The 18,579-nt window shown below is 35.2% G+C and overlaps 1 protein-coding gene across 1 annotated transcript; it reads left to right on the top strand.

Moving 5' to 3' along the window:
* Positions 1–909: 909 nt before the first annotated feature.
* Positions 910–17,831, top strand: LOC111713630 (extensin-2). The gene is made up of 2 exons (XM_023488577.1): positions 910–1,058; positions 15,050–17,831. The coding sequence occupies exons 1-2, from the start codon at positions 1,044–1,046 to the stop codon at positions 16,862–16,864; spliced, it is 1,830 nt and encodes a 609-aa protein (XP_023344345.1). The 5' UTR covers positions 910–1,043; the 3' UTR covers positions 16,865–17,831.
* The last annotated feature ends 748 nt before the right edge of the window (positions 17,832–18,579 follow it).

Here is an 18,579-nt window from a genome sequence, read left to right as displayed (position 1 = left end):
ACTTCTTGTTTCTTTTTCATCATTACTTTATTACAACCTTTCTTGCTCTTAAATGTAAAAAACGTCAATGATGAAGCTTAAATTTAGAAGGAAAAAAATACAGAAAGAGATGGGAATGAAGGATAGAGGATATAAGGAAGGATAAATGAAGAAGAAGGTTGGATAGAGGATATAAGGAAGGATAAATAAAGAAGAAGGTTGGATACAGGATAAAAAGAAGGATAAATGAAGAAGAAGGTAGGATAGAGGATATAAGGAAGGATAAATGAAGAAGAAGGTTGGATACAGGATAGAAAGAAGGATAAATGAAGAAGAAGGTAGGATAGAGGATATAAAGAAGGATAAATTAAGAAGAAGGATGGATAGAGGATATAAGGAAGGATAAATGAAGAAGAAGTTGGGATAGAGGATATAAGGAAGGATAAATGAAGAAGAAGGTAGGAAAGAGGATATAAAGAAGGATAAATGAAAAAGAAGGATGGATAGAAGATATAAAGAAGGATAAAAGAAGAAGAAGGTTGGATAGAGGATATCAAGAAGGATAAATGAAGAAGAAGGTAGGATAGAAGATATAAAGAACGATAAATGAAGAAGAAGGATGGATAGAGGATTTAAGGTAGGATAAATAAAGAAGAAGGTTGGATAGAAGATATTAAGAAGGATAAATGAAGAAGAAGGTAGGACAGAGGATATTAAGAAGGATAAATGAAGAAGAAGGTAGAATAGAGGATATAAAGAAGGATAAATGAAGAAGAAGGTTGGATAGAGGATATTAAGAAGGATAAATGAAGAAGAAGGATGGATAGAAGATATAAAGAAGGATTCCCCCCTCCATTCATTCCTCGAGGATTGGATGATGTTGTGGTTGGGTTCTGTGTTGGTGTTGGCTCCCGCTCCTGGATGAGTTTACTCCGATCCTTGGGGTTTCAGTTCTCGTCCGAACCTAGACCTGTGTACACGCACACATACGGAGCTCGTGATTCAAGTTCAGCAACAAATTGTTGCGCGAGTGTGAAAAGAAAAAAATAAGAAAAATCGAAAATATGAATTTAATTCCGGTAAGCATTTTTGCATTTTTTCCCTGACATTAACACATTATTAAAAGCAGCCATATATATTTGGGACTTGATAAAGTACATTTATTTTTATTTCAAGTTATTTTTTTTAAGATTTAAATTCGCCTTTGTTTAAGTTAAAAGTTAATATCATACAAATTAGTGAAAATCCTTCAATGTGTGTTTCTTTCCGGTCCTTGAGAAATTTTGCAGTTCCGGCGACAATTTTTTCGCAAGCTGAGTAGGACGGGCAATTTGCAATATTGATGATGCTAATAATCGCACATGGAGAATATGATCATGGGTTTCTTCTCCGCTCTATTGGTGAATGGATAAATTATCATGGCTGAATGAATTATGCCCAATTGAAAGTTGTAACCGTATATAGTTGTAAAGCATTAAATGATTCCTGCAGAAATCTGTATGTTGTAGATTAGGCAAGGTCACACCAATTCCAATTGCTTTATATTTATGTCCATCCGGCGTACTCCATTAAGAGATTTTGTTGTAAATTCCAGAAAATCCACGAAATTTTCTAATCGTGGTTCAAGAAAACAGGAGACCTTAACGGCACATGTATGCCCAGCGTAATCACATTAAATCTGTTTTTTAGAAATTTAAACTCCAGCTTAGCAAAGATTATAGATTTAAATCTTTTGGTTCACTTAGTTTTAATATGACGGTATTAGATTTCTTGAATAAATAGTGTTTAAGTTTAAAGTGATGAACGTTAGTCTGAATAGTTAGTGAGGTATGTTAAGAACAGAGATAGATCAATAGATTAGTATATAAGTACACAGATAGATCACTGAACATCAATAGATTACATCTAAATTGTAAATACTATATTCTATTACCTTCACGTGCTGGATAAATATATAGATAGTAGGTATCCGTATATCCTATGGTTTTATGCATTATAGAAACTGTTCCAACCCTTCCTTTTATAGAACAAAAATCAAAGGAACTGATCACTGTCATTTTCTAATCCTTATAATTTTGGAACCTGATAAGGTTTACCTTAGATGTTTCACACTTAGGCCATTTGATATATCAAACTTCATAGTTTGGCATATAAAAGGCACAGAGAAAATGATCAGAGTTTATGAAAAGTGATTTGTTCCTTAATTTCTTAATGAAGTTACGTTTGTTTTTCATTAATTATTACGCATTAAAACATTCTAACCCAGTTCAACGTCACATTTGTATTATTGAATTTATCTCTCTCAAATATAAATAAAGGAACTGCACACTCGAACCTTAAACTCAAACTCTAGTTTTCAGATCCCTATATCTTTTCAACCCTTCTAACATGTTAGGTTAAGAACATTGAGTTTAGACAAGTGTTCAGTTACTTCGCAAACATTTAGGTCATTTCGTTCAAACAATTGTTTGGCTGGTTTGCTTACTTTTTAGGCTGGATTTTTACTACGTTGTGCTTTTGTAAAAAACTGAGTATTTTTTAAAGTAGACATTAGGTGGAGTAGGTATTAAATGGAGTAAGCATTAGGTGGAGTAGGTATTATGTGGAATAGGCATTAGGTGGAGTAGGAATTAGGTGTGTATTAGGTGGAATAGGCATTAGGTGAACGTGAAGTACGTATTAGGTGAAATAGGCATTATGTGGAGTAGGTATTAGGTAGAGTAGGTATAAGGTGGAGTAGGTATTAGGTGGAGTAGGTATTAGGTGGAAAAGGCATTAGGTGGAGTAGGTATTAGATGGAGAAGGTATTAGGTGAAATAGGCATTAGTTGGAGTAGGTATTAGGTGGAATAGGCATTAGGTGGAGTAGGTATTAGGTGGAATAGGCCTTAGGTGGAGTAGGCATTATGTGTGTATTAGGTGGAATAGGTATTAGATGTAGAAGGTATTAGGTGGAATAGGCATTAGGTGGAATAGGTATTAGGTGGAGTAGGTATTAGGTGGAATAGGTATTATGTGGAGTAGCTATTAGGTGAAGTAGGCATCAGGCGGAATAGGATTCTAACCAGCCCTTATTCCTTTCTGCTTTTCACTCCCTCCTATCATACCCTTACTCCTTTCCCTATCTCCTTTCCTTCCCACCGTCTAACCAGCCCATATTCCTTTCTGCTTTTCACTCCCTCCTATCATACCCTTACTCCTTTCCCTCTCCTTTTCTTTCTTTTCACCTTTTCTCTGTAGTTCCATTATTATGTTTACTCCTATTTATCTCACACCCTTTTTTTTGTCTTTTTTCATCTTTCTCTACACTTTACAGTCCCTTAGATCTTTTATAATATTCTTATAATATTTAATTATTTATAATATATTAACTATCTAGCTCTCGTTTTTAACGAATTTTTGGACATCATATTCATATTATGAAAATATTATTAGTTATCAATATTATTATGTTTTTGCCTCTGATAGAACAAGATAATGGTGGATCCATCCCAACGTTTATTTGATTGGAATTCATTAGTTTTCCTAATATAATGAATTCTGTTGACGGGCGATGAATCAAACTATTGTAATTTAATATCTTTATCTGGTGATCGGATCCTAGGATTAGGGTGTGTTCAGTCACATAGAGATATAGAGATATAGAGATATAGAGATAGAGGTATAGAGATATAGAGATATAGAGATAACGAGATATAGAGATATACAGATATACAGATATACAGATATACAGATATACAGATATACAGATATACAGATATACAGATATAGAGTTATAAAGATATACAGATATACAGATATACAGATATACAGATATAGAGTTATAAAGATATAGAGATATAGATATATAGAGATAAATACAAATAGAGGCCGTGGAATAAAATGCTATCAAAAGAACGTATTTTCTTTCAAGGAATGATACGCTATTAATTTTATCATTCATCAAAATATTTTATTTCGTAATAATTTACACCGAAAAATTGTTTCCAATCTTCTCAAAAAATTATGCCTTGTATTTTACGCCTATTTTTTGTCAAATCATTTTCAGTCAATTTGTGAACAGAAGAGTTCTACGGTTACACCAGGATTCAGTAGGATTCAGTAGGATTCAGCAGGATTCAGCAGAATTCAGCAGGATTCAGTAGGATTCAGTAGGACTCAGCAGAATTCAGTAGGATTCAGTAGGATTCAGCAGGATTCAGTAGGATTCAGCAGGATTCAGTAGGATTCAGTTGGATTCAGCAGGATTTTGTAGGATTCAGCAGGATTCAGTAGGACTCAGCAGGATTCAGTAGGATTCAGCAGGAATCAGCAGGATTCAATAGGATTCAGCAGGATTCAGTAGAATTCAGCAGGATTCAGCAGGNGTAGAACATGTAGAACATGTAGAACATGTAGAACATGTAGAACATGTAGAACATGTAGAACATGTAGAACATGTAGAACATGTAGAACATGTAGAACATGTAGAACATGTAGAACATGTAGAACATGTAGAACATGTAGAACATGTAGAACATGTAGAACATGTAGAACATGTAGAACATGTAGAACATGTAGAACATGTAGAACATGTAGAACATGTAGAACATGTAGAACATGCAGAACATGTAGAACATGTAGAACACGTAGAACTTATAGAAAATGTAGAACATGTAGAACATGTAGAACTTGTAGAACTTGTAGAACTTGTAGAACATGTAGAACATGTAGAACATGTAGAATATGTAGAACATGTAGAACATGTAGAACGAAGAACAAGGAAGAAGATATTGCGGAAATATTGATTAATAAACTAGATATTATGAAGACCGGGAGGTCTCTAATCTAAATCTAAGGTTTTGTTGCTAAAATGGTTTATAATTAAACCGTAATATTAAATGTGTAGAGCAGGGGTAGGGGGTATAGCATGAAAGAAGGGGGGGGGGGCGTGAAAAAAGGGAGCTGATTGGGGTTTGGGGAGGAGGGGGGAGTATCAAGAACTTGAGCTAAGATCTGACCTTGAAAGAATGCCTTTATATCTTAAAACTGAAAACCAAGACCAAAGGATTTTATTGTTTGACCGTTTCATGGGATTCAATGGCGGAAAATTGATTTTCAGATTTTGTTAGATATCATTCGAAGAGTGTACTTTGGAAATACGTCATGAAATAACTTTTTGTTGTAAGGAAATTAAAAACGAATAAATTCAGATGTTATCCGTTAGTAAAGATTAATATCGTAATTAGATTCCTTTAATTAGCAAAATGCATTATTTGTGTTTCTTCAGATGTTCTTAAACCCCGGCCTTGTTGTCGAATATTAAAGGAACTGAGCAACCGAGACACAAATTGTCACGTATTTTGCAAAAAATCTGAACAATAATTCATAATTAGCAAAATGACCTTTAAGAATAAATACAAAAATAATTATATATAATTACGGTTTCTATATTGTTGTCATAACAGAACATAAAATTATTGAAATTGTTCAGTTTTAACTTTAAAACTATCTTAAATCTTACATTATTATTCCCCCCTCATGTTTACTTCAATTCTTTCAAAACCACTCCAATCACTCTCCTTGCTATTTAATATGCTTCATATCACTTTCATTAATACTTCTATATCCTTTTCCTACGTTTATAAATCCTCTTTTTACACTTCTCTACATTTATATTTAAAGACAACCCCCCTAACCCTCCCAAGCTCCTTAAACCGTGCCCTGAGTTTGTTTTATTTGATTGTAATGAGTTTGACATATAATTGTATGCTATTTAACTCGTTGAGTGAAACGTCAAGTAAAAAGACAGAAACAATTATATTCAGAGAAACAAACTTTTCCCAGATTTTTCCATCATTCTTTGAAGTCGAGAATCCACTCACTTGATGGATTTTTAAACAAATTGTTCTGAATAGAAACTATGTCTTGACTCAAGATATATGGGGACTAAGTAGAACTCTTGAAATTTACACTGTACACATCCTATCCGGTAGTTTAGAGTAATTTAGCCCTTCCGTTTGTATTCCAAGCTTGTCACGAGCAGAACCTAAAATCATAAAGGATAATCTTCAAGGAAGACGACGCAATAAATCCACCAGTTTGCTTTACAACTGTAAAACCAGAAGATTATTTATGAAAAATTGTTAATCGAAAATTTTCTTGTTGCCTTGGTTGTGTGGGAATGCAAATGTATTGTGACAGGAAACGTTGGAAGTTTCACAACAATCTTTACAGTTTACAGGGTAGGCAGGATTCTTTATCATACAATTCAAGATTTAAACAAACAAATAAAATGTACATATCTAGCGTGCGAAATAAATCTCGTTTAGATTTATGTCTGCTGTAGATTTTGGTTTGTATTGATCTATCCCTACAGGTTTATATCAGCTTTCAATACAGAGGTTTCGGTTTATATCAGCTATCCCTACAGGTTTCGGTTTATATTAGCTATCCCTATAGGTTTCGGTTTATATCAGTTATCAATACAGGTTTCGGTTAATATCAGCTATCCCTACAGGATTCTGTTCATATCAGTTATTCCAACAGGTTTCGGTTTATATCAGTTATCCCAACAGGTTACGGTTTTTATCAGCTATCCCTAGAGGTTTCGGTTTATATCAGCTATCCTTTAGGTTTCGGTTTATATCAGTTATCTCTACAGGTTTCGGTTAATGTCAGCTATCCCTACAGGTTTGGTTTATATCAGTTATCCCTACAGGTTTCGGTTAATATCAGCTATCCCTACAGGTTTGGTTCGGTTTATATCAGCTATCCCTACAGGTTTGGTTTATATCAGCTATCCCTACAGGTTTGGTTTATATCAGTTATCCCTACAGGTTTCGGTTAATATCAGCTATCCCTACAGGTTTGGTTATTTCAGCTATCCCTACAGGTTTCAGTTTAAATCAGCTATCCCTACAGGTTTCAGTTTATATCAGCTATCCCTGCAGGTTTCAGTTTATATCAGCTATCGCTACAGGTTTTGATATGTATAGATCTATCCCTTCATGATAAAATTTCAGCTTAGGATTAGGTATATCCGAAGCCTACAGATATAAACAAGGTTTATCTGATTAAACCAGTTCCACGTCAAAACAGTGTTTGAATCACAAAACATTGTACATTGCATATTGTCGAATTAACCAGATTAGTAGACACAAAGGTCGAATTCTTTATTTCCGTTTCTAGTTTGCATTCTTCTCATTCTTCTCATTCTTATCATACAATCCTTCATCAAACCTCAGTATTTGGAACAATTGGCAGTATTATTAGCAATTACATACATTTACTGTTAATGTAAAAAAATATATTGAGATTTTATTGGTTTTATATTTCAATAATTTATTGTTTTACAATCATGAGAGAGAACTCCATATTTACGCTTTTATTTCCTTAACATTTAGATCCATTTTAGTACCCCAGGATCATTATATATTTAGTGCTCCAAACTCATTATACATTTAGTACTCCAGGCTCATTATATATTTAGAACTCCAGGCTCATTACATATTAGTGCTCCAGGCTCATTATATATTTAGTACTCCAGGATCATTATATATTTATAACTCCAGGCTCATTATATATTTAGTACTCCAGGCTCATTATATATTTAGTACTCCAGGCTCATTATATATTTAGCACTCCAGGCTCGTTATACATTTTTTACTCCAGGATCATTATATATTTAGAACTCCAGGCTCATTATACATTTAGTACTCCAGGCTCATTATATATTTAGTACTCCAGGCTCAATATATATTTAGTAATCCAGGCTCATTATATAATTAGTACTCCAGGCTCATTATATATTTAATACTCCAGGCTCAATATACATTTAGTACTCCAGGCTCATTATGTATTTAGAACTCCAGGCTCATTATATATTAGTGCTCCAGGCTCATTATATATTTAGTACTCCAGGCTCATTATATATTAAGAACTCCAGGCTCATTATACATTTTGTACTCCAGGATCATTATATATTTAGTATTCCAGGCTCATTATATATTTAGTACTCCAGGATCATTATATATTTAGTATTCCAGGCTCATTATATATTTAGTATTCCAGGCTCATTATATATTTAGTACTCCAGGCTCATTATATATTTAGTACTCCAGGCTCATTATATATTTAGTACTCCAGGCTCATTATATATTGAGTACTCCAGGCTCATTATATATTTAGTATTCCAGGCTCAGTATATATTTAGTACTCCAGGCTCATTATATATTTAGTACTCCAGGCTCATTATATATTTAGTACTCCAGGCTCATTATATATTTAGTACTCCAGGCTCATTATATATTCAGTGCAAACATGTTCAAAAAAAAAGCTATTAGAACATTCAAAGACGACAATACTTATGTACACATTGTATCATTATCATCACAGTGCCGTAAACGATTTTTGGGAAACGTGAATTTATATTTACACCACATATTTCATTATAAATCCAAGCAAAGACAATTTATAATTTATTCTAAAGTTTAAACATAATATTATGATAATATGTAAAGTTTTTGCTACTAGCGTTTTATCGAGTGATTGCAGTGTTTAAAAATATTAAAAATCTACTTTATACAGTCATTGTCGTATATACCAATACAATGAAGACGACTTTCGATTTCAATTTTGATTTCCACCAAGCTTTTAAACATCATAGATGCACATAAACATTGATACAGAAAGGAGCTGTCAGTTTACAGCTTCTCTTAGCTTACTAGTAAACTTGTAATTTGAAAAAAAGCTTGTTTTAAATCAAAACTTAAATAGTAAGGTCGTCTTCATTGTATTCATATTATCGCCGACCACCGTATCTCGCTTTTTCTTTTCTTTTGAGTGATAACGTGTATTCCTAGAGTATGTGGGTGGGCGTGGTGTATCTTGTAGGTTGGGCGTGTCTCCTATGTTTTGATTACCATACCGGTGAGAATTGAAGAAAATAAGCAAATGAGTTTATTCTTGAGAATGCAAACACATGCATAGTGCACACCATACAGGTGTCCTCATGAAAAAAAGACTTGTAAATTGTCTTTGAATGAATTAAATGTTTACAAGCAATATTTTGAAAATCCAAGAATTAGCGTGATTACAACTTTTTATATTTTACGCTTAATTCCCATTTTTCTTTGGACTTCCTGCATGCATATATGAACCTATAACCAATACCAAATATTTACTTAACTCTCAATGTTTACATTGCATATTCTGCTTGCTTATATAGGCATATACTCGTAATATGCTTGTCTTCTATATATCCTGCATTGATATCCAGGCAAGGATATGACATGTGTCAGTGATTGCATTATCAATGCATACTCTAGAAATCAAATAGAGCTTTTAACATGTATATTCCATTGATATATGTATTTATGTCAGCTGATCAAGTTAACGAACAATTTTAACGAAGAACGAATTTTGTACAGACGCAGAGCATTCAAACCCCAACTTAGAGGCCCTCAACCCTTTTGATGTTCTACAGCTATGTTAAGATTTTATCAGGAAATGCATTAATATGAATATATTCATGAGAATACAAATAGTTCCTACAAATAATAAACTTCTAGGTTGCTACACTGTTCTGTATTGCTACAACTAATAAACTGCTAGATTGCTTCAATGTTCTGTATTTTTACACAGATATACTGCACGAATACATTGCTGCAGTGCTGCACTTCACTGGCTGCACTAGTCACATCGTTGCACTGCAGCACTGCACTTTACAATCTACAATGTTGCATTGCAGCTTTGCAATGCACTAATTACACTGTTTCATTGCAGCACTGCACTCCACTATCTTTACTGTTGGATTGCAGCACTGCACTTCACTATATACACTGTAGCACTTAAGCACTGCACTGCACTTTCTACACAGTTTTATTTCAGCACTGCACTGCACTATATACACTGTTGCATTGTAGAACTGCACTGCACTATCTACACTTTTGCATTAAAGCACTGCGCTTTACTACAACTGCACTGCACAAGCTACAGTTAGGCATTGCTGGTGCACTGCACTTTGACAGCTACATTGTTGCACTGCTATACTTCTGCAGTGCTACACTGAGCTACAGTAGTAGCTCCTGTATCTATTTACTTGTATTGAAGTTTGTATAATATATGTAGGAGATACGTAAACCTCTAACCCTGTATTTACCCCGCGTATCTCAGGTTCTATCTTGACTCCGGGTTCTATTATTAGCACAGATTCCGAAGGTTTGGTATGTTTCACACCTCCACCTTCTTCACCCAACCTAGAGATTCTTGATTTTACTCATAACATAAACCTGCTTTATAAAAATATGGTTTAGAGAATTATAAACAATTTTCTGCCTTATTTAAGGTCAAACCAAAGTGCAAACTACATTTTTCTAACCCACTCTTTCAACTTAACGAAGAAAAACAGTCCGGGTTAATACGCAGAAATTCTTCAATTTGTTTTTCCATACAATCATTTAAATTGATTATCATAATAATTGCAAAAAATACCACACTGAGTCATAAGTGAGAAATTCTCCTCCTTCAGAGGCAAAAAATATCATTAAATCCTAATTAGAATTCCTATTCTTCAGGAAACCCCATATATCCCCCACTAAGAAGTGTTCCCTGTAACTATGATTTTAGCCCGGGTCAGGGTCATCTCTACACACACTCATGCAGGGATCATCCTTCCCCCCCTCAACCAAACCTATTTAGGTCCAAACCCTGAAAACTTACAGATCTTATGAGAATAAGATATTTTTACGGACAAGTTTCCACATTTTGATATTCTATCCCGGTCCAAGATTTTGTGAATGAGTCACAAGACGACCTGTCCTGAGTTGTTAAAATACCATTCGACAGAAGGTTCAGTCTTCTCACATTCCATCCCTTCTCCAGGTCATTTCGACCTGTTGGAGCTCACCCTTTTATTACAAGGACGGGTGCATCATAACAGGAATTTTTTCAAATTTTTCTCTGGAAATCGAAAGATGGTCTGTCCTGAAGAGAGAGATTATGATGAGATAAGTTCATGGAATTTATTTCTACAATCTGCAAAATGTATTTTTTAATTTTTTCTCAAGTGGAATTGATTGGTCTGAGGTTTTGAAGAGTTGAGTTTGATTCTTCTGCTAAACCAATCCTGTTATTTCTCTGTAACTCCGCCCCTGCAGTCCTGTAATTTGTCTGAATGATGTAGACAGGTATGTGTTCAGTTTTCTTCTCTCTAGATGTCCAACATGTTGAATATTAGTATATGTGAGGGACGGATCCTGGGATTGCTCCGTGTGCCAGAAACTACAGACGGATCCCAGGAACCCAGCAGGAGGGAGAACTACTTCTACCTAATTAAGACATCTTCATTCAACCTTGTAATACAGACAGAGTAGGCTAAGTGTTAGGAAGGAAACTCCCAGGTGGGTCCTGCTAGCCTTAGAGTCTTCTCAAATATTCATGAATGAATAAAGCGTCAAGTTTTTAAACGTTTGAGAATGGAGGAGGGGGGGGGGGGGCCTGCGAAATATATGGAATTATAATATTTGTGGGAAATTTCCAAAATTTCAAAATTGAAGACAATTTTGAAATTTATTAAGCGCAAAACTTACAAAAAAATATTAACAAAGGATTTGAGTCTTTGCCACAAACTCAAATTTTCTTATTCTTATATTTCTTTGCATTTAGATGTTGTAAACCTTTGATATTTTAATCTTAGATTATTTGATCCAACAGTTTAAAATATCTAAGTTCTACAACATTTGGTTGAGTTTGTGCCAAAGACTCAGTTATTTTGACTCAAAAGGCAAACGGAAATACAACTATACAGAAAAGGAAAAATCAGAATTGAAAAATAGAATGATAAGAATAGAAGGATAGACGGATAAAAGGATAGAAGAATAGAAGGATAGAAGGATAGAAGTATAGAAGGATAGAAGGATAGAAGGATAGGTGGATAGAAGGATAGAAGGATAGAAGGATAGAAGGATAAAAGGATAAAAGGATAGAAGGATAGAAGGATAAAAGGATAGAATGATAAGAATAGAAGGATAGAAGGATAGAAGGATAGAAGAATAGAAGGATAGAAGGATAGAAGTATAGAAGGATAGAAGGATAGAAGGATAGAAGGATAGAAGGATAGAAGGATAGAAGGATAGAAGGATAAAAGGATTAAAGGATAAAAGGATAGAAGGATAGAATGATAGAAGGATGGAAAGATAACTATGGATAGGGTGGAATATTATTCTTGAATTTCACAATTATAATTTATTCTGTTGGTTGAAAATCAAGGATTTATAATAGTATACAGTATACAGTATACAGTATACAGTATACAGTATACAGTATACAGTATACAGTATACAGTATACAGAATACACTATACACTATACACTATACACTATACAGTATACAGTATACAGTATACAGTATACACTATAGTACAGTATACAGTATACAGTATACAGTATACACTATAGTACAGTATACAGTATACAGTATACAGTATACTCTATACACTATACACTATACACTATACACTATACACTATACAGTATACAGTATACAGTATACAGTATACACTATAGTACAGTATACAGTATACAGTATACACTATACACTATAGTACAGTATACAGTATACAGTATACACTATAGTACAGTATACACTATAGTACAGTATACAGTATACAGTATACAATATAGTACATTTTACACTACATTCTACAACTGTATGAAGTAAAGCATATTATGAGAATGATAAGAAAGATAAAAAAGGAACTTTTATCTTAGTCAGGAAATTTACCCGCAAAGAATGAGGGTTTATTGATGACTGAAAACCCTTTAAATACAACGATATGAAAATTTATTCTCAAATATACACTTCTAATGGCATATTTAATGAGTTGGCAAAAAATTTGATCAAATTAAAGTTGCATTGAACCTTGAATGTAAGAACAAAGTCTGAAAAAATCCGCACAGTCGTCTCTGAAGTCTCATTCTTTGTGGGTAACCCTGTAGCTAAGGTTGCTATAGGAATATTAAATTTGGAGGCAAGAAATCAGTTCCTTTAGGCTAATGTATATAGAGAGAAATTGATGTTTTTTACTGAGCGTTTCATTCTTTTTAGAATCTGCGGATACACGTACATTAAAATACAATTTGTCAGAACAAAATAAAAAAAACAGGATTCTAATCTAAAGTTATCTTTCAAAAAACCTTTAAAATATACTTAATTTTGGTCGTAAACTAAACTGAAGAAAATTTGCTTGAATGGTCTTAAATTAAGTAAGGAAGATACAAGTATGTGGAGTTAGATATGAATTTTTAAAAAGAGAAGGTGTTTAAGTGCGTGCATTGTAATATAATGTTGTATTGTGTATAATAGTATTTGTGGTAGAATCGTGTAGAAGTCCCGTGTCCGAAAAAACAATTAAAATGCCAACATTTTCAGCACTTTTTACTGGGATTTTATTTTCCACCCTTCTCTCTCCTACAGTAGTAGGTCTGAACACAAAAACTCAGAGCGGAATTTCTCTCTATAGCTATGGTTGTACGTGTCGATATTTTCAATTCTTAAATCAACTTTCATTACTATTTTGTTGACGGTCAAATCCTTTAGTTTACAGTATCTAGTTGAGCGCTAAAACCGATATCGGATATCGGCAATTCTGAATTAATCAGCGAATATTTTGGTCCGACTTGTTCAGCAGTAAAAACCTATTTTGAGAAATCATCATTCATTGTTTGGATGATTTAATCTCAAATGCAAAACAATACGAGACAGATATTAATCTACATAGGTTTTTATACTAAAATATGTCCCCCCTAAAATATACATTAAACCTACCGCCCATTGTCAGTCCATATATTGGGTTAATTGGCATCTCGGAGAGACTTGAAATATCTAGCCTGCATGAAATCAGTTACGAAGCTTAAACTTGATAAATCGTCCGACTAAATGGTTAATTATATCTTATATCAAACTAAGGAGGGGGGATGGGGTATGATTTGATATCCCCTGAGATGTAGACATATAAGGAAGGAAAAAGTGAGTGTAAAGAACAGGTGTAATGTATATAAAGGATCATAATGGGAATTGATTCATTTTTTCTTCATAGTTATGTATTATCACTGTTTCGTAATTTGTATGCTTAACCCTTACTTTACTACCTCCAAATTAAACCCTCCCCCCCACCCTTCTCATAATCCATACTAAGATTGGCTACCCCCCCCCCCTCCCTCCTCATAATCCAGACTAAGGTTGGCTGAACAAACGATAAAGAAAAATCATTTCCTTCCTAGTCTGAGTATTCAACTCCAAGATTACAATTAAATGCCTCCGGGTATTATGCAAACCTACATCCTCAACCTTAATCACTATTCTTCCTTCAATCCTGACACCAGGAGTAAATATATATATATATATATATATATTTATATATCTTACATCTTCCCCTATCTGGCTTAAACCCGGAGCAAACAAAATATAAAGAGATCTGGTACAGCCTCTTCATCCTGCAACCAGGAGAAAAATGTGTACTTCATACGTCCCAACCTTAGATTTTATTGAACCTAATTCCCCTGTATGATCCCCTAAACAATGTATTCTTCAGCACTTCATACTGGGAGGAATTGTTCTTAAATATCAAACTGCATTCATTTTTGTAAAACTCATAATTACGTTTTCATATATACTCTTGATGTTGCAATAATCGAAATATTAGCAGAAATATTCTACTTTTCACGATAAACAAAAGTTTATTATTTTTAAGAATGTTAAATATATATAAAAGGTAGGTAAGTGCAGATAATAGTATAGTATTGAAGGTTTCATTATATCTCCAGTCCAACCCTCTCTCCCTCAACCCATCCTTAACCCAGCTCCGAGCTCTGTCTGCAACTAAACTGTATTTTAAAGTGTTTTTTAATGGGGTTTTAGAATTGGTCTAGTTTACTGTTGTTCTAGTTACACACCAAGGATATTAACGGAGAAGGTTTGATTTAGGGTTTGACACCGCAAACAATAGTAGCGAAGTTCTAGTAAACCATTTACCGGAAATAGTTTGTTACGACCCGTCCTCACACACTAATTGATAAGATTAATATTTTCAGGTCTTGGTTGTGTCTCTCCTGGTGGTAGCGGAGGTACAGTCTGAGGCATTCTTCGGTATTCTGGGAGGAGGGAGAAAACAACCAACCCACCGAGCTCCATACCCTTCGAACCAAGCTAGACCTCCCGGACGTCAGGTTAAGTCCTATGGAGGTGGTCAGAAGTATTCTCCCCCTGGTGGTAAAACTCATGGAAACAATATTCCTGTCGCACATGGAAAACCAAGCTACCCTAAGAAACCCTATCCTTCCAAACCCTCTTATCCAACCAAACCTTCTTATCCAACTAAACCACACACAAATCAGAGACCGTATAAATCTAAACCTAGATATCCTGCTGTATCCAATCAACCTACCCGGAACCCAGGTTATGACCAGAAGCTGGATTACTCAGGTTGGACTCCTATTGGATTTGACGAGAAACGTCCCTCTGCTCCGGTCTCAAGTTATGTATCTGATGTTGTTACTCTAGATGATGCTATTGCTAATGCTCCGCTAGCAAACACAGATGATCTCATCTCCTCTGCTATATACTCCGAACCTGCTCCTGAACCTATTGTTATCAGTTCTTTATCCTCCTCCTCTAGTTCAAGCTACAGTGGACCAGTATCTTCTTCTGCTCCTGTTCTCACCACGTATGTGTCTCCTGCTCCAATAGTGGTTCCAAGCAGCTACGGAGCTCCTGTTCCTGCTGTTCCTTATATACCTTCGACAGCTGATATTGTTCCAAGTTCTCAATATAACTCTCCTGCTCCTCAGTACAGCGCCCCCGCTCCTCAATATAGCGCTCCAGCTCCGGCGCCCCAATATAGTGCTTCATCATCAACTAGACAGTACAGCGCTCCGGCTCCTGCCCCTCAATACAGTGCTCCTGCTCCAAAGTACAATGCCCCAGCTCTTGCACCTCAATACAGCGCTCCTGCTGCTGCTACTCAGTACAACTCTCCTGCTCCTGCTCCTCAATACAACGCTCCTGCTGCAGCTGCTGCTCCTGCTCCACAGTACAGTGCTCCTGCTCCACAGTACAGTGCTCCTGCTCCTGCTCCTCAGTACTCTCCCCCTGCTCCTAAACCTGTCTCCGGACAGTATAGTTCTCCTGCTGTCCCTCCTCCCTACGAGGCACCTAAAGCCAGCAACAAGATTTCCTTGTCTAAGTATAACACTCCTTCATCTGAACCAACTAAGGCACCTGTTTTCATTCCCGCCTACACTCCTGCTCCTTCTAACAGCTACGATCCAAGCTCATTCGGAGAAGAACAGTTCCCAATTATATCTCTGATCACAGCAGACAATCAGCCATCAGAAGAGGAGCAGTATGTTTCATTTTCAATCGGAGAAGACTCCGGGTACAATTTACCCCAGGAGGAACCACAACCCCAGTACCAGGAAGCTCCGGCTCCAGGTCAGTATCAGAACACGGGGGTAGCATCAAACCTAGCTGAGGAGGTTTCATCCGGATCCGTATACGTTCAGAATCCTAGCATCGATAATGACGAGCTCTACTACATCTACTACCAGGACCCGGATCAAGATCCGTCCTTCGGAGCTAAAGTACAAAAAGAGAGGGACGCATCTCCAGAGGAGCTTGTGAACCCTATCCCCTCCACCCTAGATGCTAGTAGTACACAGAGTATAGCTCCAGCTGATGATATTGAACTGTTTGAAGATGAAGATGTTGAATCTGAAAACCAGCGTGATGTCAGGAATCAAGAAGCTCAAGAATTCTTCGGCAACTACAAGAATATCGGTGGACATTCAAGCGTAAGCGTCAATTTCAATGTCGGAGGAAAAGCGTCAGGATTTAGTTATAATCTTTAGATTCTGAATGTTGCGGGTCAGAAACCTTCAAACAATCCACGCTTCTTTGTGAACAATAGCAATTCCTTCCCCGCAAACCATAGAAACCGTAGGAAATAATGAGATTATTCATAAATCATCTTCAACCATTTTCCAACATTATCTGGAAACCGTTCCAAACTGTTTTTGCAAAAACCTTGAATGTTAAACATATGATTAATTTGTGTAAGTTTAAACTAATGGGAAGAAAATGTTCTTCTCTCGACTCCAGTTCTCAAGAGTTTATAAACCAGCTAGTCCGCCTCATGTTTTCATAATCCCAGGGGTGTATATTTTTTAGACTAATCCCTAAATATTGTTGGGATCTTGTTTTTATATTTTTATACAAGTTGGTTAAATTGTTTTGTATATATTGTCTCCTGATCTGAAGTAATTAGACCGAAGATAATATTATCCCGGTCAAAATACAATTTTGCATGTCGAAGCTGCTTCCCGGCATGTCAAAGAAGACCTTTGGCATGTCTAAGTAAGCTAACGAAATGCAGGACAGCCTGGCATGCATGAATGCTATATTTTTTCCGGAATTTTGTTAAACCACGTAGATTCTAAAAGTAGATATTTAGATATCTGAATATCTGAATATCCGAATATCTGAATATATGGATATCTGAATATTTGGCTATCTGGACATTAGGATATCTGAATGTCTGAATATATGGATATCTGGATATCTAAATATCTAAATATCTGAATATATGGATATCTGTATGTCTGAATATCTGGATATCTTGATATTTGAATATCTGAATAAATGGATATATGGATATCTGGATATCTGGATATCTGAATTGTTATCAAGGCATTCAGGTATCCAGACATTTAGACTGTTTAATTTTTGTCTCGTTTACCAAGAATGCTTCATATGAAACCAGACATGAAAATATTTAACTATATTTTCTCTCTTTGATGCATTTAAAACCTTGTATAAACATGTTTGTTTTATAAAACAGATTCCTGTTTGTGAACACATGGTTCCTGTTTTATAAAACAGATTCCTGTTTGTGAAAACATGGTTCCTGTTTTTGAAACACGGTTCCTGTTTTTTAAACATGGTTCTTGTTTTTGAAACATGGTTCCTGTTTTTGAAACATGGTTCTTGTTTTTTAAACATGGTTCTTGTTTTTGAAACATGGTTCCTGTTTTTGAAACATGGTTCTGTTTTTGAAACATGGTTCCTGTTTTTGAAACATGGTTCTTGTTTTTGAAACATGGTTCCTGTTTTTGAAACATGGTGCCTATTTTTGGAAATTGCTTCTGTTTTTAGAAATTGCTTCTGTTTTTAAAAGATGGTTGCTATTTCCGAAACATGGTTCCTGTTTCAGAAACCAGATTCTTGTTTTCAAAATATAGTTCCTGTTTTCTGAAACCTGATCCCTGTTTTAAAATATGGTTCCTGTTTTCTGAAACATGATTCCTGTTTTGAAACATGGTTCTTGTTTTCAACCTGGGTTCCTGTTTTAGAAACCTGATTCCTGTTTTTGAAGCATATGCTCCCTGTTTTTGATACATGTTTTCTGTTTTAAAACATGGTTCCTGTTTTTAAAACATGGTTGCCTATTTCCGAGTCAAGATCCTTCCATGTTTTTCTTCCTAAAACGAGAACCTTCTCAATCTTTTACAAAACTAGCTCCGAGCAACTAAATGTATACAATCTTATATGCAGCTAGAGCTGTGTT

The sequence above is a fragment of the Eurytemora carolleeae genome, unplaced genomic scaffold (genome assembly GCF_000591075.1).
Source record: "Eurytemora carolleeae unplaced genomic scaffold, Eaff_2.0 scaffold19, whole genome shotgun sequence".
Lineage (NCBI taxonomy): Eukaryota > Metazoa > Arthropoda > Copepoda > Calanoida > Temoridae > Eurytemora > Eurytemora carolleeae.
Note: the sequence above shows the minus strand (reverse complement) of the source record. Positions and strands in the feature narration are given on the sequence as shown.